This window comes from Perognathus longimembris, chromosome 10 (genome assembly GCF_023159225.1).
Source record: "Perognathus longimembris pacificus isolate PPM17 chromosome 10, ASM2315922v1, whole genome shotgun sequence".
Classification (NCBI taxonomy): Eukaryota; Metazoa; Chordata; class Mammalia; order Rodentia; family Heteromyidae; genus Perognathus; species Perognathus longimembris.
In genome coordinates, this window is record NC_063170.1 from 8,266,802 (window position 1) to 8,294,622 (window position 27,821).

General features: G+C 47.5%; 1 protein-coding gene across 1 annotated transcript in view; it reads left to right on the top strand.

Moving 5' to 3' along the window:
- The window catches only part of Fa2h (fatty acid 2-hydroxylase), a 46,537-nt gene extending 26,243 nt beyond the window's left edge, over nucleotides 1-20,294 (top strand). Inside the window, exons 2-7 of the mRNA XM_048355124.1 lie at nucleotides 1,315-1,407; nucleotides 8,681-8,823; nucleotides 9,331-9,437; nucleotides 13,600-13,772; nucleotides 16,533-16,785; nucleotides 18,902-20,294. Coding sequence (XP_048211081.1) covers nucleotides 1,315-1,407; nucleotides 8,681-8,823; nucleotides 9,331-9,437; nucleotides 13,600-13,772; nucleotides 16,533-16,785; nucleotides 18,902-18,981 — 849 coding nt within the window. The 3' untranslated portion in view covers nucleotides 18,982-20,294. The remainder of the gene's footprint in view (nucleotides 1-1,314; nucleotides 1,408-8,680; nucleotides 8,824-9,330; nucleotides 9,438-13,599; nucleotides 13,773-16,532; nucleotides 16,786-18,901) is intronic.
- The last annotated feature ends 7,527 nt before the right edge of the window (nucleotides 20,295-27,821 follow it).

Consider the following 27,821-nt stretch of genomic DNA (forward strand, 5'->3'; position numbering starts at 1 on the left):
GAAATCCCATCTGGCTGCTCAGACCTCCTCAGCCTCTTGCTAAGGGCCAGCAGCTCTGTGGCTTCCTGTGGTCACCTCACAGAGAAGCCTAGGGAAGGGCCTGGTGGCCCCTGCACTCCCAGCCCTTCCTCCATGAGCTTACGTGCCAGTCAGTTTCCTCTGTCCTCCCCTGCATGACTGCAGAGCTAGCTTGGGTTGTGTGATTTTCCCAGTGCATTCCATTTCCTTCTGGCTTTACCTCTTTGCTCATTCCATTTAACCTTGAATCCTTTGAGTACACCTTGGCTAATTCCACCCACATGTGGGTGCCAACCTGCCCTGAGCAGCCGGAGGGCCAGTCTTCCCCTTGCCCTCCTGCCTTACTGTCTTGTGGGCACCTGGACCTAGAAATCCCCACCTGCGACCCACAGGATCCACTGAATAACCAGGGACTGGGGAACAGAGAGTCATCGGGTGTGGCATAATGAACCTCACCCTTTGGGCCTGTGACTCACCTGCCTGCCACCTGCCAGGATTAGCAGGAACCCCTTTCCTGGAACCCTTTTCCTACTAAACTCCCTTCCTCAGAATCTCTCAGCTTGCTTTCTCTCCCAGGTCCTTCTGACTTATTTATTTATTTATTATTGCCAGTCCTGGGGCTTGAACTCAGGGCCTGGGCACTGTCTCTGAGCTACTTTTGCTCAAGGCCAGCACTCTACCTCTTGAGCCACAGCGCCACTTCTGGCCTTTTCTGTTTATGTGGTACTGAGCAATCAAACCCAGGGCTTCATGCATGCTAGGCAAGCACTCTACCACTAAGCCACATCCCCAGCCCCTTTTGATTTTGATTTACTTATGGGGGTTGAACTCAGGGCCTTGAGAACTGTCCCTGAGTTCTTTTTCTCAAGGCTAGCACTCTATCACTTTGAGTCACAGCTCTACTTCCAATTTTTAGGTGATTAGTTGAAGATAAGAGTCTCATAGCCTTTCCTGCCCAGGATATCTTTGAACAGCAATCCTCAGATCTCAACCTCCTGAGAAGCTAGGATAACAGGTGTGAGCCACCAGTGCCCAATGAATTTTTCATTTTTTTACAAATTAAAAACCAAACAAAATTTTTAAGGAAGAAGAAAAGTACAAAGAACAATCACAGGCACATGAGTATGTCTCTGTTTTTAGAAGTCCTCACTCTCTTTGATTTTTGCCTACCCAGAGCCCTTTCCCCACTCCTGGCTCCCTTGCGATGGGGCATCCCTGGGCTCTGTTCTCATTCTGCATCTGCTGAAAGTAACCCCACCCCCCCCCCCATCACCACTTCGTGTCTTCTCTTCTCAGGCTTCCACGGAGAATGGAGCTGTGGCTGCTGCGGGAACTCAGAAGACAGACCCTGGCATTGAGCCTAGGTTCACAGTGGTGGATTGGGACAAGGTAGCCGGCACCAGATGGATCGGGGTGATGATCAGGGTTTGGGTGAGGGAGGCAAAGAGGAGGAACCTGATGGCTGTGGTATTCATGATGTGTGCGCCTAGGAGTGAAGTGGAAGTAGCACAGGTACCCACAACTCAAGTGTGTGACTTAGGGTGGTAAACTGAGGTGTAGGTGTGAGGGTGCCTCATTAGTGGGATGCTGGGATGAACAGCACGTGACGTCACTGCCTGGAGCCAGCCCCAAACAGCCCCTAGAGAAGGCACTCTCCTATTGGGACCTCCAGAGCTGGGAAGGAGACTATGACAGAGGGAGCAGACCCAAGTTTGTCCAGGGACCCGGGACCTCTTAGAGGAGTCCCTGGTAGTTTGAGGCCTGGGAGCCTACAGAGGCAAAGCAGGAAACAGCTGGAGAGACAGCTTTGATGTGTGCATGAAGCCAAAGATGTCTGTGGAGCCTATAACAAACATCTCTTGGAATGTTAAAAAAAAAAAAAAGCAGACTCCCATTTATGAGGAGGTGAGCTCTAGAGTTGCTGTAGAGCACTCCTATGCAAAAATGGGGGTGCTCGATGGAAAATGGAAAGCAGTCTTGACTGGGGGGTGGGAGGTTGTTCTGCAGAAAAGCAAGTTTAGGGCACATTCCCCTTAAGGTGAAAGGGAGGGACGCTTCCTTTGCAATAGACACCAGTGTCCACGTTCCAAAGTGTACAGCCTGGGGAGCTTCTGCCTGCCCAGAGACAGCAGCCACTGAGAGGAGATCCTGAACGCAGAGAACACGGGCAGCCAGAGGAGATGGGTTGCGAGCTGGAAAGGAGGTCCGCCCAGCTGACTGTGAGTGCCCGTGAGGAGGCAGACTTGCCCAAGCCCCAGAGTGGCAGCCCGCTGGTTCGCCTGAACTTTCTTTCCAGTCCTCCAGCCCTGAGCATGGCTGGCAGCAGGGCCACAACTTTGCATGGCCTTGATGGTGCCCAGGTCAGACAACAAGGCAGGCAGAGCCTTGATTTAAATTCAGCAGGCTTTGCAGTCAATTGCGGGAGATTTGGGCTTGCTCTGTATGGTCAGAATAAGAGAACCAGCTAGCTTGAGTGGATCAAGTCCCACCACTCCCACCCACCCACAACAACAACAACAGCAAAAAAGAAAACCCACAAAAACGGGTGGACTTAGGGCCTTGCCTTGGAAAAGGAGGAGATGAGGAGCTGGGGAGTGAGCACAAAACCAGGAGATGAGACGCAGTGTGTCCCAGCTCCGGGCTGGAAGGTACTAGAAGGAGCTGCTGCAGAGGCTACCCCGGAGCTAGCACCTATGGACATGGCTCAGGACTTGAATATTAGAAAAGCAATATTAAGAGAGCTGAACAGGACTGATCCGTGGGGCAGCCATGGGAATGGGGTGGCCGGAAATAAACAACATTGGAGGGGAAGGTGGGCCATGGGTCAAACCTGGCCAGGGACAGCAACCCTCCCCCCCACCCCAATCACTAGCCTGTTCTAGTGAGATTCTTTCCCTGTCCCCTCAAGCTATGGTTTAACACTGATTTCCCCCCCGCCCCCATCCCTGGATCAGACAAGGGGAACACCCAGTCCGGGGGGGGGGGGGGGGGAGGGAGGGCGGCTCTCCCATGGCCCTTGTGCACTGAGAAGAGATCACCAGAGCCATGCCCCTCCCCCAGGCCCCAGACAATGACTCCTGACTCACCTTCCAGCCTCTCTCACTCTATTTGACACACACACTCCCCCAGCCCTATCCCCCTCGCCCTCCTCCTTGCTCCTGGGCAGAGAAGGAGGGGACAGGAGACAGGGTACAGACCTGGCAGGGGTTCCCTACCCCCAGCCCCCTGAGGAAGGTCAGCACACAGCCAAGCTTCCAAGATAGGGTGAATGATACTTTCACTGATTCTTTTTAACTCAGTCTCTGTTTCTGTCTATCCACAGCCCCTTGGGTGGGAACAGAGGTGGGGCGGGGGGATTGGGAAGTCCTGCCTGTTTCCCACCGGGGAGTGTGGGCTGATCTGTGAGGTTCAGACCTTGAAGAGCTGTGGAAATAGGGCAAGAAAGCAGCAGCTTTCTTGTCAATGGTCCCAGCTCTGAGTGGGATTGCACACAGTTCCTGAGGCAGAGGGGGCTGCCCGTTAACCCCTTGTGTTCTGCATTCATGGTGGACCTCTGGGTGCTGTTACAGGAACTTCCCAAGTCCTATAAGATAAGGGGACAGAGGAGACCATGCTGGAGAGAATGGGGGAAATTTTGGGGTGAGGTGCTGGGCTGAGTTAAGGGCAGAGGGTGCAGAAAGGAGCAGAAGCAATTCTGGTGCCCCACCCTGCTTCGAGGCCACTACCAGATCCATCTGACTATCTGGCTGTGCATGAAATTTTACCTAAAGGATTCCTACAGCATCCTTTCCATCAGCCCAGTCAGCGGGACCCTTGCTTCCCAAAGAGGCAAGAACCCAGGTGGCCACTCCTTGCCTTGCACCAATCTCCTGGAGAACCTAGTTAGCCTGGTGCTGGCTCTGGTCCAGTGGAAACTGGTTTGTGTTCCAACCTTGGGTCTTGAACTCAAGGCCTTGATACTGTCCCTGAGCTTTTTAGCTCAAGGCTAGCGCTCTACCACTTTGAGCCACAGTGCCACTTCCCCTGCTGCATCTTTAGGTCACTTTTTTTTTAGGGTTCTTTTCAGAGCATCCCTTAGGAGCCTCCACCCTTCCCACTTTGGGCTCCAGTCTCCCTGTTCAGATGGCCCTGGCTAGCACAGGTAACACCAAATTAACCTTGCTATCATTGAGTCCTTTGCCTGAGACAGGCATTGCAAGTATGTTCTCTGTTAACTGATTTTGTGCTTGTTAACAATGCCAAGAGACAAAGATTATGATTACCCTGACCTAACTGGTGAGGTGGAACGGAAGTCTCCTGGGACTTCAGCAGCCTGCTGGGTCCTCCCCTCCTGTCCCCTTCTCCCCTCCATTTCTCCAGCAGTCCTTCCAACCTACAACTGCAGTGTCCCTTAGACAGAAGGAAGAGAAGGGGCCCAGCAGTTCCAGGCTAAGCCAGATTCCAGCATAACCTGCTTCCTTTCACCTCGGAGTCTATCAGTGAGAGTAGGTCACCTGTTTCCTTTTTTTTTTTTTTTTTAAACTCAGGGCATGTGCACTGTTCCTGGATCTTTCTCAAGGATAGCATTCTACCACTTGAGCCACAGTACTACTTCTAGCTTTTTCTGTGTATGTGGTGCTGAGGAATCGAACCCAGGGCTTCATGCATGCTAGGCATGCACTCTACGACTAAGCCACATTCCCAGCCCAGTCTGTTTCCTTCAAGAGACAGGTAGAAGCTGGGTCCTGCTTGTAATCCTAGCTACTCAAGAAGCTGAAATCAGCCAGGCACCAATCAATGGCTCACACCTGTAATCCTAGTGACTCAGGAAGCTGAGATCTGATGATCACGGTTCAAAGCCAGTGTGGACAGAAAAGTTTATGAAACTCTTGTTTTTGTTTTGTTTTGTTTGCCAGTCCTGGGGCTTCAACTCTGGGCCTGAGCACTGTCTCTGGCTTCTTTTTGCTCAAGGCTAGCACTCTACCACTTGAGCTACAGTGCCACTTCTGGCCATTTTCTATATATGTGGTACTGGGGAATTGAACCCAGGACTTCATGTATATGAGGCAAGCACTCTACCACTAGACCATATTCCCAGCCCCTATAAAACTCTTATCTACAATTAACTACCAGAAAACCTGAAGTGGCACTGTGGCTCAAAGTGGTAAAGCAAAAGAGTTCAGGGACTGGGCGCTGTCCCTGAATTCAAACCCCATGACCAACCAAAAAAAAGAAGAAGAAGAAGCTGAAATCTGGAGGATGACACCTGATTTGAGGCCAGTCCAAGTAGAAAAGTTCTCTAGATTCCATCTCCAAATTAACCATCAGAAAGTAAGGCTAGGGGCTGGGAATGTGGCTTCGTGGTAGAGTGCTTGCTTAGCATGCATGAAGTCCTGGGTTCAATTCCTCAGTACCACATAAACAGAAAAAGCCAGAAGTGGTGCTGTGGCTCAAGTGGTAGAGTGCTAGCCTTGAGCAAAAGAAGCTCAGGGACAGTGCCCAGGCCCTGAGTTCAAGCCCCAGGACTGGCAAAAAAAAAAAGCAAGTCTGGAGTCATGGCTCAAGTGGTAGAGTACTAGCCTACCAAGCTCTCAGTTTAAACCTTAAAAGAAGAGACAGAGATAAACAGAGACAGAGAGAATCATCCAATTGGTTGTATCATCAAACAAAAATGCAGTGGTCTGCTCCCAACCCCGCACACACAACCCTTGATATCAAGGAGAGCTCCATGGGCCCCCAGAGCCTGGCTAGGGTGCTGATGTTTGCTAGCTAAATCACTGAGAGTCTGGAAAGTAATGCTTGGTTCACGACAGGGACCTTGTGGCAAACTTGGTTTTGGGGAAGGACAAAGGGCAAGGCTGAGGGGTGCTGGCTTGTTCATCTCCTGGCTCTCTGTCACCTCCCAAGCACAGTGTCCCCTCAGTAAGTCCCCTTACCTGGCTACATTTTCTAGGACACTGGAGGAAAAGTTAGGTGGCCCAGAGCTGCCTCTGTAGACTTGAACTTGTCCTAGTTAGACTGTACAACACAGGCACACAGTAACCCCTGCCCCTCACTGGCTCCTGTAACCCAGGGTTTCCCACAGCCGCCATGAGGAGGAGTTTACAACCTGACTATACCAGCTGGATCTAAGCTGGATGCTCAGGTTCAGATCCCGCTAGAACATCTGACCCTTGGTGTCTTCCTTTGTAAAATGAGTTTGTCAAAGTCCCCATTTCTCAAAATCAAGGTACACAGGAACAGTGGACAGGAGGCCCCAACTAGAAAATGTAGCCAGGATTCCGGGCAGCTTCTTGTCCTGGCTCCTGTCCCCATCCTCCTCCTCCTCCACCTCCTCCTCCTCCTCTTCCAACCTCCGACTCTCTAGTTCAGAAAGATGCCCTGTAGCCATGCTCTGGCTTGAGTCACACATTTCTTTTAAACAATTGCCTTAGCTCACAGCCAATGTGGTGGGAGGAGCTGCTGGCACCAGCAGTCGCTCCCTCTCCCTGTCCTCAGTCCCCCCCCCCCCCCACAGGAGAGCCACATTGTGAACGTTCGCTCCTGGGCTGGGGATGCCTCACAGAACATGTCCTCCCTCACTGGTTCCTGTGCTACTCAGGAGGAAGGGGACCTGGGGGGTGGGAGAACAGAGGTGGCCCCCTCACCCTGGGAGCAGGCCCTCCACCCACCTTGTAGGGAGCAGGCTGCCCTTTCTCTCTGCAGGACACTGCTGCCAGCCACATTCCTGGCATAGCTCAGAGATGCCACCCCCTTCCCTATGGGCTGGAGCAGAGCTGAGCAGGGGAGAGACACGGGGTGTGCAAGGGCCTTGGACCAAATATACCCTAACTCAATATGCTGCCTGGGGCCTGTTGTTCAGGTGTATGAATTGCCAAAGGAATCCCCTAACCCCCAAAAGCTACCCCTTCCAGAGCAGCTTCTGGGTATAGCATTACAGCCTTATCATTATGCACCAAGAAGGATGAAAATTACCCTTAGAGCTACACTTAAAGGGAATTCCAAGAGATACAGCTAAAAAAAAAAAGAGAGTAGATAATGTAGAATATTTCTAAATGCAAACAAGGCAAGAAAGGAAGAACAAGAGACAGAAAACAAGGAAGTGAATTGATTCCAACATTACATGTAAATAGAATAAATATTCCAATTAAAAGGCAGGGATTGATAGATAGAAAAGCAAGACCAAGCCAGGCACAATTGTGGTTTGAAGCGAGCCTGGGCAGAAAAGTCTGTGAGACTCTTATCTCCAATCACTGCCAGAAAACCAGAAGTGGTGCTATGGCAGAAAAGTGGTAGAGGGCTAGCCTTGAGCAAAAGAGCTGAGGGACAGCACCCAGACCCCAAGTTCAAGCCTCATGACCAACAAAAGTAGAAAAAGCAAGAACAATTCTACACTGTCTGCAAGAGATTTATTTAAATGCAAAGAGATACACAGGTAAAAGTAAGAGTGAAGAAGACCATGCAAACCCCACACTTGAAGGAAATCACATGGTTCAACTAATATCAAAGCTGAGGGCTGGGAATGTGACTTAGTGGTAGAGTGCTTGCCTAGCATTCATGAAGCCCTGAGTTCGATTCCTCAGTACCACATAAACAGAAAACGCCAAAAGTGGCTCTGTGGCTCAATTGGTAGGGTGCTAGCTTTGAGCAAAGGAAGCTCAGGGTCAGTAGTGTCCAGGCCCTGAGTTCAAGCCCCACAATGGAGGTGGGGGAGCTAACTTTAGGACAAGGCATGTTACAGGGACCCAGATGGCTATTTCTCCTTTACTACCTCATTTAAAAAAAAAAAACGGATAGCTTTGGAAAGTTCCTCACCTCACTTTATGCATTCACAACTCGTCATAATAACTGTCCCTGTCCAGTTGGGGAAGGACAGGAAGTGAGTTCTTTCTTGTGCTGGAGTTGAGCACCTGCCATGTGCTGCACTTCACCCTCCTTCCAACTGTAGTTGGGGCTACCAGCTTCACAGGCAAGAGACTGTGGGAGCTCTGGAGCTATGTCTCAGGATTGCACAGTTGGTAAATGGTAGAGCCAGGCTTTGGAGGTTTTACCTCACTCCAAGTTCATTGTTCTTTTATGTTCAGGGCTCAGATTAATCTCCTTCAATTCCTTAAAGTCATCAGAAACCTTCAAAAGCCCCACCCCCATTGCCTATACGTATGGCCTCCAAAGGTTTTTTTGATCTGCATTCTTATGAGTAAAAGTTTTGAGCACATTTGAATAATGTACAAATGATTCAACATATGCTAATGTTCCTTCTATACATTAGAGCACCTTCAATTGTAGTTTAAAAATAAGATAACCATCACAAATGTTTGATAACTATCACAGCCTGGGCAGACAAACCCATGAAACTCTTATCTCCAGTTATCATGTCAAAAGCTGGAAGTGGAGGTGGGTAGAGCACCAGCCATGAGTGAAAAGGCCTATTGAGACAGTGAAGTGTTAAGTCCAAGCTTCAGTACTGGCACGCGCATGAGATGGGGCTGATGAATGGGATGCTGTAACCAGGAGAATGGGGATGAATGTAACAGGAAGGTATGACTGTCTAGGAATGAGTCTAACCAAGATACATTGAAATTTACCAGGATACATTTTCATGTATGCGGAAATATAACAATGAAACCCTGTGTGCAACTAATACATGCCAATGCATTTTTTAAATGGTCCTTGTGTTTTGTAGGACCTGGTAGACTGGCAGAAGCCTCTCCTTTGGCAAGTGGGCAGCTTGGGAGAGAAGTACGATGAATGGGTTCACCAGCCAGTGACCAGGCCCATCCGTCTCTTCCAATCAGACCTCATCGAGGCCTTGTCCAAGACTGTCTGGTGAGCTCGAAGTGGAACCTGCAGTAGGCTCTCCATTTCTCCTAATCATGCCAGTTAGAGACAAAAGATGTGGGCCCTCCCTAGTATACCTGGTGTGCAAAACTGGGACACACCGCAGGCATAATCTATTCCTGTGTATGATTTTGTTCACTGTGCGACATATGGCCAGGAACCTCTTTGAATGCTGTCCCTGGTCTATTCTAGACTCCAATGTGAGGCTAAAAGCCTCTAAATACCCAGGGAAGAATTTTGCCTGCAATTAGCTCATTTGCCACAAGAGGTCAATGTTTACCCAGCTGCACAGTCGGTACCCAGTTCTTTTCTGCCAATGACATCTCAGCAATTCACAGCTTCCCACCTTTTCCCCCCAACTCCAGGGTCCTTTCTGCATATGATTTGGTGTCACTTAGTCCCCTCCCTGTTTGAAATGTGTGCCTCTAGGGAAGCTACACCTTGTCAACAGCCCCATTTACAGTGCATGTATCTCACCCTGATGGCCTTCTGCAGGTACAGTGTCCCCATCGTCTGGCTGCCTCTGATGCTGTATCTCAGCTGGTTCTACTACCGAACCCTTGCCCAGGGCAATGTCCGACTCTTCACATCGTTCACAACAGGTAAAAACGCATTTCTTCCTAACTTGTTCCCATGAACCCTAGAGGCAGGAGACCTGTGTTCTCCTTGGCCCTGAACCTCAAACCCTGTCAACAAATGCTTCTTAATGACATCTGTCAACTGATGGGGTGGAGGATGAGCCCAGCCCAGCCCAGAGGGTTACCGTGTGTGCCCCAGGAGCCAAGGTTGCCCTTTTCTGCCCACACCGAATAGCTCGGGCACAGCACAGAGCTTGTTGCTCAGAGGCCTGCTAGCTGAATCGCCCACTGTCCACCCCGCTCTCCCCTAACAATCGGCAACAGTGGCAGTGCCGCCAGGGACGGTGGCTGGTGGGGGGAAGGGAGCACTGAAGCTTTGGCCTGAATCCCTCTGCCGGATTCCTCCAGAGATGCCACTCAGTACCAGCTCCAGCCGGATGGGCAGACAGGGTGACTGACGCTGGGGTGAGGAGGCGGGCAATGGCTTGACCTATAGGAGGAAACTGCTGTACATGCAGCAACACTGATTTGAGGGCTGCCCGGACCCACAGGCGTCTGCAGACAGTGAAAATGGGCCTGTGTAATAAAGACCCAGTGCGGAGGGCTAGGAAGCCTGTGGCCGGGGCCACCACCCATGGTGGTAGGCAACTTATGTTGCCACGTGCCTCTGTCAGCCCCAGCAGACCACGCAAGGCACAAGCCACAGGCAGGGGGGAAAAAAAAAGCTCACAGTGCAAGACAAGGGCACACTCAGTGCAGTCTCAGTGCAGCTGCTAGACAGAGGATACCCAGCATAAGTGCAGAAGAATCGAGCGCCAAGAAGCAGTGCAAACTGAAGAGAGACACCAGTTCAAGGCTGAAATGCCTACATGCATGTATGGGGTACTCTGAAAAGCCAGCAGAGTTGTGCAAATTCAGGGTGCCTTCCTGACAGCATGGAAGGGGGAGGGCAAGCCAGAACCATTGCCGAGCAGTGGCTTAGGTATGGACATTACATCTAAATAAGACAGCCACGCTGAAGGAGATCCAGCAAAGGCCAAGGCCAGTCTGTGGCTAGAAATGCTTCTGGGTCTCCAGAGTTCTGTGGCAATAAAGGGTGCATGGGACTCTGGACAAGGCTGAGGCAGGGGGAAACTCCTCAAGATTCATAGGGGCCCTGGAGAGCCCTGCAGGGAAGGAGGATTAAAAAACAAAAAAAAAAAAAAAAAAAAAACAGGACTGCGTAAGCCAGGCACTGGTGGCTGCCGCCTGTAATCCTAACTACTCATGAGGCTGAGAGCTGATGACTGCAGTTCAAAGCCAGACAGAGCAGGAAATCCCATGAGACTCTTCTCTCCAGTTAACTACTACAGTGCCAGAAATGGGGACTTGGAATGTGGCTTAGTGGTAGAGTGCTTGCCTAGCATACATGAAGCCCTGGGTTCGATTCCTCAGCACCACATAAACTGAAAAGGCCGGAAATGGCACTATGGCTCAAGAGATAGGGTGCTAGCCTTGAGCAAAAAGAAGCCAGGCACAATTCACAATAGCCAAAATATGGAAACAACCCAGATGCCCCTCCACAGATGAATGGATCCAAAAAATATGGTACCTATACACAATGGAATACTACATAGCAATTAGAAATGGTGAAATATTGGTATTCGCAGGGAAATGGTCAGAACTTGAACAAATAATGTTGAGCGAGACAAGCCTAGAACACAGAAAACAAAGGGGCATGATCTCCTTGATATATGACTGTTAAGGTGGGGGGAGGGGGAGACAGTAGAGACCAGGTCTGCGAAACCATAAACTTCTTGTCAAATGGTATTTCCCACAGGTTTGGGTCAGTGACCCTATATTATGTAACTAAAACCAAACAACTACTCAACATATAAAGGTCAAAAATAGACCTCTCAGTGGATCACAATAGCCCAAAAGCTATGTATGTATGTTCATATAAGACAAGGATAAGCAAACTCTATTGTTTTTTGTTTTTTTGCCAGTCCTGGGCCGTGGACTCAGGGCCTGAGCACTGTCCCTGGCTTCTTTTTGCTCAAGGCTAGCACTCTGCCACTTGAGCCACAGCGCCGCTTCTGGCCGTTTTCTGTATATGTGGTGCTGGGGAATCGAACCTAGGGCCTCGTGTATCCGAGGCAGGCACTCTTGCCACTAGGCTATATCCCCAGCCCGCAAACTCTATTGTTGACGTTACATTTTAAAGTACTAAGTGAATTTTCTTTGGCTTAGGCCACGTAGATACTGTATATGTTTTTGGTACACTGTGTATTGTATATATGTCTACCTGATCTAGGGAAGGGAAAGAAAAATAGGGTGTAAGATATCACAGGAAATGTACACACTGCCCTATTATGTAACTGTACTCCTTTTGCACAACACCGTGTCAAAAAAAAATTTTAATTAGGGGCTGGGGATATGGCCTAATGGCAAGAGTGCTTGCCTCGTATACACGAAGCCCTGGGTTCAATTCCCCAGCACCACATATACAGAAAATGGCCAGAAATGGCGCTGTGGCTCAAGTGGCAGAGTGCTAGCCTTGAGAAAAAGGAAGCCAGGGACAGTGCTCAGGCCCTGAGTCCAAGCCCCAGGACTGGCAAAAAATATATATAATAATAATAATAATAATAATAATAAAATAATAATAAAGTACCAGAAATGGCATTGTGGCTCAAAATGGTAGAGCACTGGCCCTGAGCACAAAAAGCTCAGGGTTAGCACCCAGACCCTGAGTTCAAGACTTCCACAAAAAGAAAAAAGGAAGGAAAAAGAAAAAAAAATAGAACTGCTGAGGTACTACTATTTAATTAGAGATTATTCCTGTTATATAATCTAGTGGGTACATTTACCATGTCATCAGCTAATATATTAGCTCTACCTTTCAAGATACAGTAGATATGTCCCTGTCAAGAAAACCATACCATGAGATAGCTTAGAGGGTCAAAGCTTCAACAGGGACAGAAGCCGCATCCATGATGAACCTAGGAAGGAGTATCAGTTTCTATCGTCTACTGTACAGACTCCAAATACATGAAAAAACACTGAGTTGCCTAGTACAAGAACTGTATTTTGAAAGAAGCCAGGGACAGTACTCAGGCCCTGAGTCCAAGCCCAGGACTGGCAAAAAAAAAAAAAAAAGTGTATTTTGATAAAGCTATTGTTGGTTTCTGTGTTGGGGGGGGGCTGTTCTGGTACTAGGGTTTGAACTCAGAGCCTAGGCTCTGTACCTTATCTTTTTGCTCAAGGATGGTGTTTTATCACTTGAGCCACAGCTCCATTTCTAGCTCTTTTTTTTTCTGATTAATCAGAGATATAAATCTCATGAATTTTCCTGCCTAGGCTCTCTTTGAACCCCAATTTTCAGATCCTAGCCTCCTGGCTAGCTAAAACTGCAGGTATGAGCCACCAACACCCAGATAAAGCTGTTGTTTTGTTTTTGTTGTTTGGGTTGTGGGGCTTGAACTCAGGGCCTAGGAACAGTCTTTGAGCTTTTTTGCTCAAGACTAGAGCGCTGCCACTTTGAGCCAGAGCTCCACTTCTGGTTTTCTTGTAGTTAATCGGAGATAAGAGTCTCACAGAAGCTGGGCACTGGTGCTCACGCCTGTAATCCTAGTTACTCAGCAGGCTGAGATCTGAGGATCGTAGTTTGAAGACAGCCCAGGCAGAAAAGTCCTCATGAGATTATCTCCAATTAACTTCTCAAAAACCGGAAGTGGAGCTGTGGCTCGAAGTGGTAGAGTACTAGCCTTAAGTGAAAAAGCTCGGGGACAGCGCCTAGACCTTGACTTCAAGCCCCATGACCAACCAAAATAAAAAAAGTCCCACAGACTCTCCTGCCTGGGCTGGCTTCAAACCACAATCCTCAGATCTCAGGGTCCTGAGGAGCTAGGATTACCGTCATGAGCCTCCAAGGCACAGCTTAAGGCTATTGTTTTTTCAAATGTACAAGGAAGTATAGCCAAGCAATGGCTGATGAGAAGAGGAATCAGCCCAGGGGCAAGGGAGAGATGTGGAGCTGAAGGCTGGACGGCTGAGTCTCCCTGAGGTCACAGGGAGAAGGAAGTGGAGAAAAACAGTGAGCACAGGGTTACACTCAAGGGGACTCATGACTGTCCAGCCTTTTGGACTCCACCGTTAGTTTGCTCATCATCTTCTGATGCTGAGATTTCTGTCCCTGGCTTTTCTGCAGAGTACTCAGTCACAGTCCCTAAGTCCGTGTTCCCTGGCCTCTTCATGCTGGGAGTATTACTCTGGAGCCTCGTTGAGTACCTCATCCACCGCTTTCTGTTCCACATGAAGCCCCCCAGCCACAGCTATTACCTCATCATGCTACACTTCGTCATGCACGGCCAGCACCACAAGGTGAGTGACGGGGTCCTGGCCCACCACAGGGCCTTGTAAGGCCCAGGAGCAGCGGGGGTTCCCAGATGTCTGGTCCTGGGCAGGGAACAATGGGAAGCCAAGAGTGTTTGGTAGTGCCCAGAGAGGTGACTAAGACTAGACATCCGAATCTGAACCAGGCTGGGACACAGTGTGTGTATTTGTGTGTACACATGTGCACACGTGTGTGCACTATCATGAACATTCTGCATCATCTTTAATCCTCCCAGAAACGTATGCATTCATTCATTTCTCTGACACATGCTCACCTTGTGTGAGGCAACCTACCAGGCATCAGATAAAAACACCTGTAATCCTAGCTACTCAATAGGCTGAGATCTGAAGATTCTGGTTCGAAGCCAGCCCAAGCAGGCTTTATTTTTTTAATGTTTTTTTATTTTATCATTTATTATTTGTTTTTTATTTATGTGGTGCTGGAGAAGCAAACCCAGGACCTCATGCATGCTAGGCAAGCACTGTACCACTAAGCCACATTTCCAGCCGCAAACTGATTTTCTGTTTTTTCTTTTTTTTTCTTTTTTGGTATTGGGGATCAAACCCAGGATGTTGTGCTTGCTAGGCAAGTGCTTTGCCACTGAGCCATATCCCAGCCCGGTGAGACTCTTATCTCCAATAAACTACTCAGAAAAAGCCAGAAGAGACATTGTAGGTCAAGTGGTAGAGCACTAGCCTTGAATAAAAAGAAGCTCAATGACAACCCCCAGACCTTGAGTTCAAGTCCCAGGACTGGCACACACAAAAAGAAAAGACCCTAGTCCTCGTGAAGTCTCCTTCTGAAGGTAATGCTGTAGTCCACTCAGGAAACTGAGGCTTGGGAAAATCAAGCAACTAAGCAACCTGTCCAAGGTCACAGCTGACACAGCCAAGAATACGGTGCGATGTGCAGGGGCGCTGGGCAGCCATGCCGCCAGCCGTGTGCCTCCCTAGGGCTCTGCAAGGACTACGTGACATTTCTGGAAGCTGAGATGGAAGCCCCATCACCACCACCCCAGTGGCTTCTCTGTCCCTGTGCTGTCCTTGGCCTGTCCTAGGGTGACCCTCTGTGAACCCCCATGCTCCAGACTTTCCCCAAACATTCTCATGCCCTCAAAAGTAAATCCTTTCAAAATAATGTCTTTCCCAACCCGCCTCCCGCCCCCCCCCCCCCCCCGCCGCATTCTGTTTCTTAATGGGTATAAATCAGAAAATGTGGGAGCTATGGTACTTTTTTAGTGATAATGGCGTTGAACTTAGGACTTCATGCTTGCTTAGGCACATAAATGCTTTAATCGTGTGTGTGTGCACACGCGTGCATGTGTGTGTGTGCGCGCATGCACACATGCTTGTACATGTTGGTCATGGAGCTTGAACTTAGGGCCTGGGCGCTGTACCTAAGCTCTTTTGCTCAGGGCTAGCACCCTACCACTTTGAGCCACAACATTTTAAAATATTAAAAAGAGTTTAAATATGTCTTTTTTAAATTTAGAATGGCCTTTTTCTGGTATTCAAATATATACCCACCACCACCACCACAGTCCTAGGGCTTGAACTCAGGGCCTAGGCACTGTCCCTGAGCTTCTTTTGCTCAAGGCAAGAATTCTGCCTCTTGAGCTACAGTGCCACGTCCAGGTTTTTCTGCTTATGTGTTACTGAGCAATCGAACCCAGGCCTTCATGCATGCTAGGCAAGTACTCTACCACTAAGCCACATTCCCAGCCCTTACATGTGTTATTTTTAAGATATGAGTTCAGATGTGGAGAGAATAAAAACCACAACAATCTGTGGTCCTGGGAATGAACTGACTAATGATCTCAGCCAAACTGGAGATTTCACTAACTAGGAGAGTTCTCAAGATGGTGGGCATGGTGTCCTCTCTGCTGTCCCCAGAGTAAGTCAGCCTTCCAGCAGCCCACCTTGCCTTCAAACCACAATTCTCAGATCTCAGCTTCCTGAATAGCCAGGAGTATAGGTGTGATAACCAGTTTCCTTCTTGATCTGCGAGCTTATTTTCCTGACTTACTGGTCCTGTTGCTTTTAGCATGGGCAACACACGAGATATTGCTTGCTTTTCCCTCCTGTTCTACTTTTTCTTCTTCTTCTTCTTCTTCCTCCTCCTCCTCCTCCTCCTCCTCCTCCTCCTCCTCCTCCTCCTCCTCCTCCTCCTCGTCCTCCTTCTCCTCCTCCTCCTCCTCCTCCTCCTCCTCCTCCTCCTCCTCTCCCACTCTTCCTCTCCCTCCTCCTCCAGAGGTCCTTCTCTTCTCAGCATGTTCACCAATGAATCTCTAAACTCAACTTCTGTCTAGACTCTCAGCCTTGGAAGTTCAAGATCCAACGGCTTGGCCCTTTCTTTGATTCACTGCAACAACACCTCCTTTAAATCAAGAAGCCTCAGTTGGGAAATTGGGGTGAGGAAAGCAGAAACTGCATTAACCCTGTGTGTTCCCCTCCCAGACCACCTTAGCTCTCAGTGTGGACAAAGGCCCTCTGGCTAGGGGCTGCCACTTAGAGGCAGGGCTCCTGTCTAGAACTGAACACATTCCCCAACTCAAGAAAGCTCTGGGCAGGTCCCATCCCAGTTTGGAAATGGGGAACAGGACACCCAAAGCCACAAAAGGTCCGCTACCTTCCTTCGTGGAGGTGTCTGGCTTCTCTCCTCTAGCTTCCATGGGGGGCACCTCCTGCTTGGTGTGCTGTGAGCAGAGGCCAGGGCTGCCTCTGACACCCAGGCTTCTCCATTCGCAGGCACCCTTTGATGGCTCCCGCCTGGTGTTTCCCCCTGTGCCAGCCTCTCTGGTGATCGCCTTCTTCTACGTACTCCTGCGGCTCATCCTGCCCGAGGCAGTGGGGGGCACCTTGTTTGCGGGGGGTCTCCTAGGGTATGTCATCTACGACATGATCCATTACTACCTACACTTCGGCTCACCACACAAGGGCTCCTACCTGTACAGCATGAAGGCCCACCACGTCAAGCACCATTTCGAACACCAGAAGTCAGGTAAGGCTGGGTCAGCACCTCCCAGCATCCTTAAGTTTATACGTTGAATAATTTGACAACTGCAATGAGCCCCTCTCTCCATTCAGGATACTGGGCCTACACCAGGGGTGCTTCCCTGCTGGTGCAGCCTGGCCACACAGGGACAGACAAGGAAGTCAATAAATGGCAAGGACAGGGCTGGGAATATGGCCTAGTGGTAGAGTGCTCGCCTCATATACATGAGGCCCTGGGTTCAATTCCTCAGCACCACATATATAGAAAAAGCCAGAAGTGGCGCTGTGGCTCAAGTGGTAGAGTGCTAGCCTTGAGCACAAAGAAGTCAGGGACAGTGCTCAAGCCCTGAGTCCCAAGCCCCAAAACTGGCAAAATAAATAAATAAATAATAAAAATAAAATAAAATAAAATGGCAAGGACAATTCAGGCCGTGAAAATCTCCATAAAGAAAAAAAAAAAAAAAAGCAAGGCTGGGCACTGGTGGCTCCCACCTGTAATCCTAACAACTCAGGAGACTGAGATCTGAGAATTACAGTTCAAATCCAGCCCAGGCTAGGAAGTCTGTGAGCCTCTTCTCTCCAATTAACTACTTAAGTGCCAGAAATGGGGACTTGGAATGTGGCTTAGTGGTAGAGTGTTTGCCTAGCATGCATGAAGCCCTGGGTTCGATTCCTCAGCACCATATATATAGAAAATGGCCAGAAGTGAAGCTGTGACTCAAAGTGGTAGAATACTAGCCTTGAGCACAAAAGCTCAGGGACATTTCCTAAGCCCAGAGGTCAAGCCTCACAACTAACACACAAAAAAAGTGAGATGGTATTTGAAGACCACATAAATGAAAGGAGGTTCCAGTGCTGTCCAACAAAAATTTATGTGGACCATATATGTGCTTTGAAACTTTCTAGTGGACATATTAAAAATAGGAATAAATAGATGAGTAGGATCTTACAAGGCAAGCACTTTACCACTAGGCCATATTCTCAGCCCTGAGTGGAATCTTACTAAATAGATAAATAGAATATTTATTTAACTAAATTATTATCATTTCAACACATGATCAACATTTAAAAAAAATCATTTGTGATTGGTGGCTTATGCCTATAATGCTAGCTACTCAGGAAACTGAGATCTGAGATCATGGTTCAAAGCCAGCCTGGAAACAAAAGTCCATGAGACTTTTATCTGCAGTTAACCAGCAAAATGCCAAAAGTGGAGCTGTGGCTGTAGTAGTAAGGGTGCCACCCTTGAGGACAAGAAAAAGTCAAGCAAGAACAGGAAGCCCTGTTCTGGGCTGGGAATGTGGCCTAGTAGAGTGCTTGCCTAGCATGCATGAAGCCCTGGGTTCTATTCCTCAGTACCAGATAAACAGAATAAGCCAGAAATGGTGCTGTGGCTCAAGTGGTAGAGGGCTAGCCTTGAGCAAAAGAAGCCAGGGACAGTGCTCAGACCCTGAGTTCAAGCCCCAGGACTGGAAAAAAAAAACAACCACAGAAAAAGAACAGGAGGCCCTGAATTCAAGCCCTAGTATATTATCAACATTTAACAACAAAACAAATCTGAATTAAATGAAATCAATTCATATCCTCTGTGGTTCCAACTATATTCCCAGTACTCAGTAGCCACATGTGGCCAGACAGCAAATATCTAAATAAAAATGGTCTTCGAGGGATTGATAGAGCGCCTGCCTATGAGCAAAGCATCAGGTACCAAGTTCAAGTCCCAGTCTGCCAAAAAAGAAAAAAAGTCTAGGAAGGGGTCACTGATGATGCCATTGTCACTGAAACACAAAGAAGAGGAAGCCCAATGTTTGGTGTGTGGAGGAAGAGCTTCAGCCCGAGGCAAGAACAACGTTGGAGGTGAGAAGAGGAAGAGGCAGTCAGGACCAGGCTGTCCCAGAAACTCAGAGAAGGAAATTGAGGTTATTCTGACTCTATTCTGGGGACACGAGGTACACAGGCGACCCTGGCCTTGTCTTCTGCCAAGATGTCCCTAGACTTGAAAGGCCAACAGATATAGAAGGCTCCCCTGCCTGCTAGTCCTAGCCTGGGTGATTTCCTGAGGAAAATTTCCCTCTGCTCCTTCCTCATACCTCACCTTCTCCCCCATTTGTCTCTTTCCCTAGGATTTGGCATTAGTACTAAGTTGTGGGATTACTGTTTCCACACCCTCATTCCAGAGGAACGCCATCTGAAGACGCAATGACAACTCCCAGCCTTTCTACCCTGCCTTCAGTCCAGCCCTGGCTCCTTCATTCTGTGCTCTGCCATCCCTACAACCCTCCATCCAGGCCTTGCTAAGAAGGCTGACCTGCGCAAGAAAGCTGGGCTTTGTCCAGTCCTGGGACTTGGAGGCGGGGACTAAGGAGGCCCTGTGGCAGGATGGCCAGGTCCAGCCCACTGTGGGAAGATCAAATTACCTTATGGCTGGGTGACTCTTCGGGACTGGCTTATTCCCAGAGCATCCTGGCCTGGCCACTGGCATCCCTGCCCAAGCCTTCGTCTACGTCTACAGGACTGCTTCAGGGCCCCGCTAATGACCCCTAGGGGCATGAAGGAAACCGACCCCACCTGTGCCTTAGCTCCCTGGAGCCGCCCCAAGTGGTGGAGGGACCAGTGGTCACAGGAGGAGAAGGATGTGCAGAGCCTGCTGCCCATCTTTCCCTCCTGTCCTTCCCAGAGAGGGACTGGTGGCTTGAGGTGAATGAAGAGCTCTCACAGATAAGACAGCATGATACCTCGCACAAGCCCCCAACACCAGGTCCACGCCGGCACCTCTGGTCCCTGCCAGCCATAGATGCCAGCTGTACTGCCAGCTGTACTCAGCAGCAGTACTCGCACTCTCCCATAGCCAGCCCTCACCTGCTCGGGACAGACAGCCGGAGTGTGGCTGGAGCAGTCCACAAGGCCAGTGGGAGACGCTGGCTCTTGTCTTTGGGAATCACCAGCTGCTCTACCCATCTCTTCTCTGCCCCAGAGTCACAAAATTCTCCCCCAAGGGAAGCTGAAAAGGCTTCTCCATTGGTGGGAGCCCCAGCCCAGCTCCCCATCACGCCTGACCTCTAAGGGGGAGTCTGCCCACTCTCAGGACCCTCCCAGCCAGTGCCTCCTGAAGCTAAGAAGGGCCCTTCACGAAGTGCCTTCACGCCCTCCACCCTCACTGCTGCTGGGAGGGTCTCATTTCTAAATGGCATAAACGTCCTTAGTCTGACTACAGATCAAATAGCTGCTCCAACGGCCCTTCCTTCCTAATCCTATGTGTTTAGTCTATGGAAAGGGGGGAGGGAAAGTCATCTGCTTTGGTTTTGTCCCTTTCTTACCCACAAACCATTACTACTTGAAACTTGACAAAAGCTCAATGAGTGTAAAGGCTTAACGCGTGACGGATCCTGTGATTTGTACTGTTTACTGCGAGGCTATTTAAAGATTTTTGAATAATTATACAAAACTACAATTGTGAAATAAGGATGTAAATAAATTGTATATTTTGAAAAATAGAATATATTAAAAACAACAACAACATCAACAACAAAGACCCCTAGTTGTTTGTGGATGGTAACTCCGTCAGATGGCATCATAATTGAGAAGGAGGAGTAGGGAAGAGGAGGGGTTGGTCTAACCTGGAAGATTTTTGTTGTTGTTGTTCTGGTCCTGGGGCTTGAACTCAGGGCCTGGGTTCTGTCCCTGAGCTTTTGTGCGCAAAGCTCAAGGCTAGCCTTCTACCACTTGAGCCATAGGCTCCACTTCTAGCTTTATTAGTGGTTAACTGGCAATAAGACCCTTATGGGCTTTTCTGCTGGGCTGGCTTTGAACCTTGATCCTCAGACCTCAGCCTCCTGAGTAGCCAGGATTACAGATGTGAGCCACCAACATCTAGCCCCACTAGGAGGATTTTTATCACACTAAGTTAGGTAAAATTGTGGAAAGACTTAGTTTTATTACTAGTTTTTAAATTCTCTGTAGATGACATCTGCTCTTGCTACCTGTATCTGGAGAGTTGCTCTCCACAGCCACCTTAATACACTACTGGGATGAGACCTTTTCTGGAATTGATCTGTTCCCCAGCTGAGATTCATTGATAAAGTTTAGGTCCAAGTTTCCCACCATCAAGAGTGGGTACAGGCCTGATGGTAAAGCACTAGCCTTGAGCCAGAAAGCTAAGGGACAGCACCCAAGCCCTGAGTTCAAGCCCTAGAACCACTCCCCCACAAAAAAAAAGTAAGTGCAGGACAGGTCATTGGAGGTACACCATGGCACACTGGACAAAAAGAAACTTCAGGTGCCAGGAGAGCCAAATGAAGGAGTAATCATTGGCTTTTCATACGTGGTCTCCAGTAACTGCTCAAGGAAGCAAGCTGTCAAAGCCACATCCCAAACCAGTCAAACTAGTGCAAGTCAAAATCTTCAGGAAAGTGTCTACCTCCAAACCCAGAACCCCAGACAAAGTACACTCAGAAGAAGGTGATATTATCTGCATTGCTGCCCTGACCTGTACTGGTTGGTAGAAAGGGACCTGCCAAGGAGGGACTGGGCTAATTTCAAGCAACTGTGCTACTACGCAGGCAAATCCAGCACCACCAATCCATTGCATGAAGCTGCTGAAGAGGCAGCCTGTGCTACTTGACAGTGTTTGGAAAACGGAGTGAGTAGTGACGGCTTAGAGAAAGCTGGAAGCCCTGCTTTGCACTGGATTTCTCCGGGGTGGGGTGGGGAGGAGGTTCACAAATTTAGGGGAAGTACTATTATTTACTCAGCCAAATATTGACCTGAACCAACAGAACAAGTTGGGAGAGAAAGCTTTGCACGAGGCTGCCTTCCGGAAAGAAGAGCTGGCCCTGGATATGGCCACTGATGCTGTCTGCACACTTCTCTTGAGAAAGAGAACAGAGAGCTAGGAATGTAGCTTAGCGGTAGAGTGCTTGCCTTGTATACATGAAACCTTGGGTTTGATTCCTCAGCACCACATAAACAGAAAAGGCCAGAGGTGGCGCTGTGGCTCAAGTGGCAGAGTGCTAGCCTTGAGCAAAAAGAAGCCGGGACAGTGCTCAGGCCCTGAGTTCAAGCTCCAGGACTGGCAAAAAAAAGAAAAAACAGGATCAAACCAGATGCAGTTCAAACATTAAGCAATCCTAAACACTATCTTCATCAACATTACGTCCTGGAGCTTTTGCCTTTGCCATTCCAAAACTTCGGGGGATTTTGCCAGAAGAGTATTAGTAACTGTAAAAAAAAAAAAAAAAAGTGTGAGGGCTGGGAATGTGGTTTAGCAGCAGAGTGCTTGCCTAGCATGCATGAAGCCCTGGGTTTGATTTTTCAGTATCACATAAACAGAAAAAAATGGAAGTGGAAAAAATAAAAATAAAAAATGGAAGTGGCGCTGTAGCTCAAGTAGTAGAGTGCTAGCCTTGAGCAAAAGAAACTCAGGAACAGTGTCCAGGCTCTAAGTTCAAGCTCCAGTACTGGCAAAAAAAAAAAAAGTGTGTATACATATATATGAATATATTTATAGATACATATATGTGAAATATATATGTATATATGAGAGAACATATTGCACTGTGGGCTGAGTGGAGAGTATAAAGAACAGTTCTCACTTTGAGTTTGCCAATAAGTAACTGGATTCTTTACTGTATGAAATATTTATATTTACTAGTGTAGAACAAGGACAGATTATGTCTATTCATCAAGCTAAAGGAATTTTAAGAATTTTTTTTTTTTTTTTGCCAGTCCAGTGCCTTGGACTCAGGGTCTGAGCACTGTCCTTGGCTTCTTTTCGCTCAAGGCTAGCACTCTGCCACTTGAGCCACAGCGCCACTTCTGGCCATTTTCTATATATTTGGTGCTGGGGAATTGAAACTAGGGCTTCATGTATAGGAGGCAAGCACTCTTGCCACTAGGCCATATTCCCAGCCCTGAATTTAAAGAATTTTTTAAACAAAAAAAAAGTTTTTTTAAAAGTTCTTTTTCTTCTAGCATTACTGAAATTCTTAAGCTTTTATTTGCTAGGTAAATACTCCTACCACCGATCCAAACCTCCAGCTCTGATTTTTGCTGGTTATTTTTTAAGAGTCTTGCTATCACACTGAGCACATTCCTGGATGCAACCTTCCTATGTTAGGCTTCCTATGTAGCTAGGGTGACAGTCACGTGACAGCATGCCAGCCCTTCATTGAGAATGGGGATTGTACCAACTTTTTCTGCCCAAGCTGACCTCAATCCACCAACCTCCCAATCTCAGCCTCCCAAGTAGCTAGAATTGCAGGCATTAACCTATCAGCATCCAGATTTCAAGTTCTTTACTTCAAGGATTGGGATATTTTGAATGGATTTTTCCATCCCAAAGAGAGGGGAAGGTTTATTGTAATAGACCAGGATGTTGTCAGCTATTCTAATAAAAATAATCATTTTAGCTTAGAGATTTTATTCCTTTTTGTTTTATAGCATTACTCATTGCTGGTAATAAGGCAAGCTTTTTATGTCCAGGTAAAAACTGTGTTTTTTAACTTTTTGAGTTATAATTTATTAACACAGAAGACCATGATAGCCATGTTTCTGTCCAACTTTCTGTGTGTGTGTGTGTGTGTGTGTGTGTGTGTGTGTGTGTGTGTGTGTGTGTGTACACCTGTGCCTGTCCTAGGGTTTGAATTCAGGGCCTCATGTGCTCTTGCTCAGCTTTTTCAGCTCACAACTGGTGCTCTATCACTTCAGCCACACCTCCACTTCCAGCTTTTTGCTGATTAATTGGAGATAAGAGTCACAAGGATTTTTCTGCCTGGACGGGCTCTGCACCTATCGTCACAGTTAAATGTTTTTCTCTGAGTCAGGATGCTCAGATCTCAGCCTCCTGAGTAGGTAGGATTATAGGTGTGAGACATCAGCACCTAGCCCTCTGTCTGCTTGGATTGGTCAAGACAATAATCATTAAGTAGGTTCATATCTAATGAAGTGTATAATTTGCATAATTTTTAACTGTATTTTTTTGTCTTTTCTTTTTTTTGGTACTGGGGATCGAACCCAGGACTTTGCACTTGTTAGGCAAGCGCTTTGCCACTGAGCTACATCCCAGCCCCCAATTTGCATAATTTTTTAAAGAGAAAGTTTAATATTAGCTCAGGAGAATAACTTTGGAAATTCTGATCAATATAAAGTAAATCTGCAAATTGACACTTCATGATCCTGGTGATTTGCCTTGCGTGGTTGTGGTTCTCCATCAGATACCCAGCCTTCCTGGCTAAGAATGCACCCAGGGCCTTGCATTTCCATCTGGAGCAAAGCTTGAACTCCCAGACCTGCTGTCTTTGGGCAGGCCAGAAAAACTGCTCTCTCCATTCTGCTTCATGCCAGTCCTCCCTTGACACTGGCTTCTGATCTCTACCTTTGAACTTTGTAAGATTTCCAGCACAATGACCAACTTGTAACAGGGCCCAATAAATGTCAAGTCTTGTTTCCTTCCTATCCCTGGCCAATAACATTACTTACTCCCTCCCTCCCTCCCTCCTTCCCTCTCTTTTTCTTTCTCCCTTCTCATCTCTTCCCTGGCCGCTCCTGCCCTCTGGTGGTGGCATGCAACCCTGCCCCGTTGTGACTGCCCTCATAAGTCAATTTTCTTGAAAAGGGTGTCTGTGATTTCAAGACTCCCGCGCCTAAGCCAGAGCTGGTGGCTCCCGCCTGTAATCCTAGCTACCCTGGAGACTGAGATCTGAGGATCAAGGTTCAAAGCCAGCTTGAGCAGGAAAGTCCATGATACTTATCTCCAATTAACCAGTACAAAGCTGGAAGTAGAGCTGTGGCTCAAGTGGTAGAGCACCAGCCTTGATTTAAAAGGCCAAGGGATAGCACCCAGGCCCTGTGTTCAAGCCCAGTACCAGCATTAAAAATATATATATATATTTTTTTTTGCTTCTTGACTTTCTTGTCTCATCTGTCATGTTTTGAGAAGAAAATGGAATTATTTATATAAACTTCACAGTTCTAACTTTCTAAAAATTACACTATATGAGAAATTTCATATGGCATTTTCTTCACAGGTGATTTTTCTGATGAATGAATTTTATCCACAAAGGAAGATACAGGATGAATGTGAAACTTAGAAAATGCTCGGCTTCCCATCTTCTTCACTCCATCTCAGACATCTATAGCCAAGGAAAAGAAGAAATTAGAAGAAAATTTCTTGTTTGGGCTAAAGCATAAAATTGAGATCCTTGCTTCAGTTGGGTTCTTGGAAATGTAAAGCCTAAAACAAGAACATAGATGCAAGTAGTATATTTGAAAGATGATTGCAGAGATAAAGAGAATGGGTTGAGGAGGTTCAAGAAGGGAATGATCATGACAGCTGTGCTTGAATGTGTATGAGTTTCTCATAAAAATTCTGCATAGCAGGCACTGTTAGCTTATGCCAGTAATCTTAGCTACTCAGGAGGCAGAAATCCGAGGACTGTGGTTCAAAGGCAGCCAGGGTAGGAAAGTTGGTGAGACTCTTATCTCCAATTAGTCACCAGAAAACCACAAGTGGTGCTGTGGCTCAAAGTGGTAGAGTGCTAGCCTTGAGCAAAAGAGCTCAGGAACAGCACTCAGATCCCGAGTTCAAGCCTCATGACAGACAAAATATATAAAAATCAAAAACAAATTCTGCATGGGCATCAACAATACCTGACAGAATTGTCTACCTAAGGAATAAAAAGGGGAACATTTACCTGCCAATTCTACCCACATTGGTTGAAAATTGTCTTAGGAGCATCAAACCCCCCACATACACACAGTTAAGATCTACATCCATCATACAAACTGTCATAGTTCATCTCGTGTTGGTATAGCAAAATGCCTGAGAGTGGATATTTTATAAAGAAAAGATTATTTAGCTTGCATTTGGGAAAGCTAAGAGCCCCATCTGTTTGGCCTCTGGTTGTGTCCTATTATGGTAGATGGTATCATGGCAAAGCATGTGGGGGAGAAAGGTTCAAGGGGTAGCTCCAGGTTTGCGTAGAACTACCCCAAGACAGCATTACTCCATCTTGATTTCTCCTACATGGAGGAATTAAACTTCGATGTGAGTTTTGGTAGGGACCAATCACATTCAAACCATAGCACAAGCCAAGCAGATTTCCTTGGCCTTGACAAACAAAAGCAGGAAGATGGAGGTGTGTGATTGAAGTGGAGGGCTATCAGTATAAGTGGGGTGTTGATTTTGGGAGCTCCCCACTGAACTGTGGCTGCAACTGGAGTTGAGACAAAATGCCATAGAACATTCTGCCACAACTGAGACCCAAGATAGAGAGGGAAGGAGACCACATGGATCTACTATGGACCCAGAAGAATTACATCAAGGCAAGAGTGCTCCAAAGAGAATATTACCTCTCTAGGTGCTACAGGTAAAATTGCCTGTACCGAGTGGATAGAGAGCTTTTTGAAAGCCAAGCACTGGTGGCTCACATAATATCGCTTATCACTTAAATTCTATGATCCATTTGTTATTTGTATAGTGTATGATGTTTAGGTCATTTTTTATGTGTACTGGTCCTGAGGCTTGAACTCAGGGCCTAGATATTGTACCTCAGGTTTTGTGCTCTCTCACTTTGAGCCACAGCTCCAATTCTGGCTTTTTGGTAGTTAACTGGAGATGAGTGTTATGGACTTTCCTGCCTGGGCTGGTTTTGAACTGTGATCCTCAGAGCTCAGCCTCCTGAGTAGCTAGGATTACAGGTGTGAGCTATCACCTGGCCCACATTCTTTTTTTATTTGTCAAATTATTTCCATCCTTTGTATTGGACATTATCTGACAAAGAATTTATATATAGAAAATATAAACTCTGTTGGGCACTGGTGGCTCACACCTGTAATGGTAATGACTCAGGAGGCGGAGATTGCAGGATCTAGGTTTGAAGCCAGAGCTGTTGGAGAAATCTGAGACTCTTATCTCCTTTACTATCGGTTTCCCCAATATTATGTGGTACAGTCAGACATGGTAGTTCAGAACTTTAATACCAGTACTTGAGGAAGACTTGAGTTTGAGGCCAACCTAGAATACATAGCCAAACTCTGTCACCAACCAAATCAAACCAAACCAAACCAACAACATTCAATTCAGCTCAAAAAAAGCAGAATCTCCTCTCAGTTCCTGGGGCAGAGGTTGGGGACCTGGCTCAGAACTGTCTGAGCTTCCCTGGACTGGAGAGGACTCCAACCAGCCGTGATTTCAGGTCTCAAGAATGAAAATGGTTTTCATTGTCTGGAGCCCATTTCTGACCCTGAGGTGGGCATCGGGGGTGGAGGGAACCTGATGTACTCAAATGAGGATTATTATATTTTATTTTGTGGGAGAGGATGATGAGTAGGTTCATATTTTAAGATTTGTCATTTCTGGAGGGGGTTGAGGGATAGTTTGAACTCAATGCCAGGCAAGGCTCTCTGAGCCACTCAGCTCTTTTCCTTTAGAAATGAGCAATTCCTCATTGTTTTACTACAAGCAGCATCAGGATATATTCTTAAGGTCATTTCATTTTACATTTACACCCCTCCACAAGCATACAGACTTCCCTACAGTGTAAGTTCCTGGAAATTCATATGTGGTCACAGCTAGACCACTTCTAGCTTCAGCTCTGTTATGCTGAAACAGATGTGATGGGCAGAACAGATGTGGTGGGCAACCAGTCATTTCTACCTTACCTGAAAGGTGCAAGAGACGTTCTTTTAGCACAGTAATCAATGTGCAGGAGATTCTGGGGCTTTAACCTATTTCATCTTTTTCTCCCAGATATGGATAAACTGGGACAGCTCACTTCCTTGGGCCACCTGGTCTGCAAACAGTGTGAAAAGATGGAATACTGTGAGAACCAGATGAATGTCTGGGAGAGCGTGTGGAGGGCCTGCTACAGGCTCTGCATAGGCCTCAGGGCCAAGGAGAAAGGAACCTGTCGAAACACATAATCACTACCCTAATTTTGAGGAGGCACTGCTGGAAGCTAAAGCTATCCTGCCAAAGGCTCAGGGAATTAGATAAACTGAGGGTTTTTCCAAGCTGAGGGGGACGAATCAATTGTGAGCATCTTA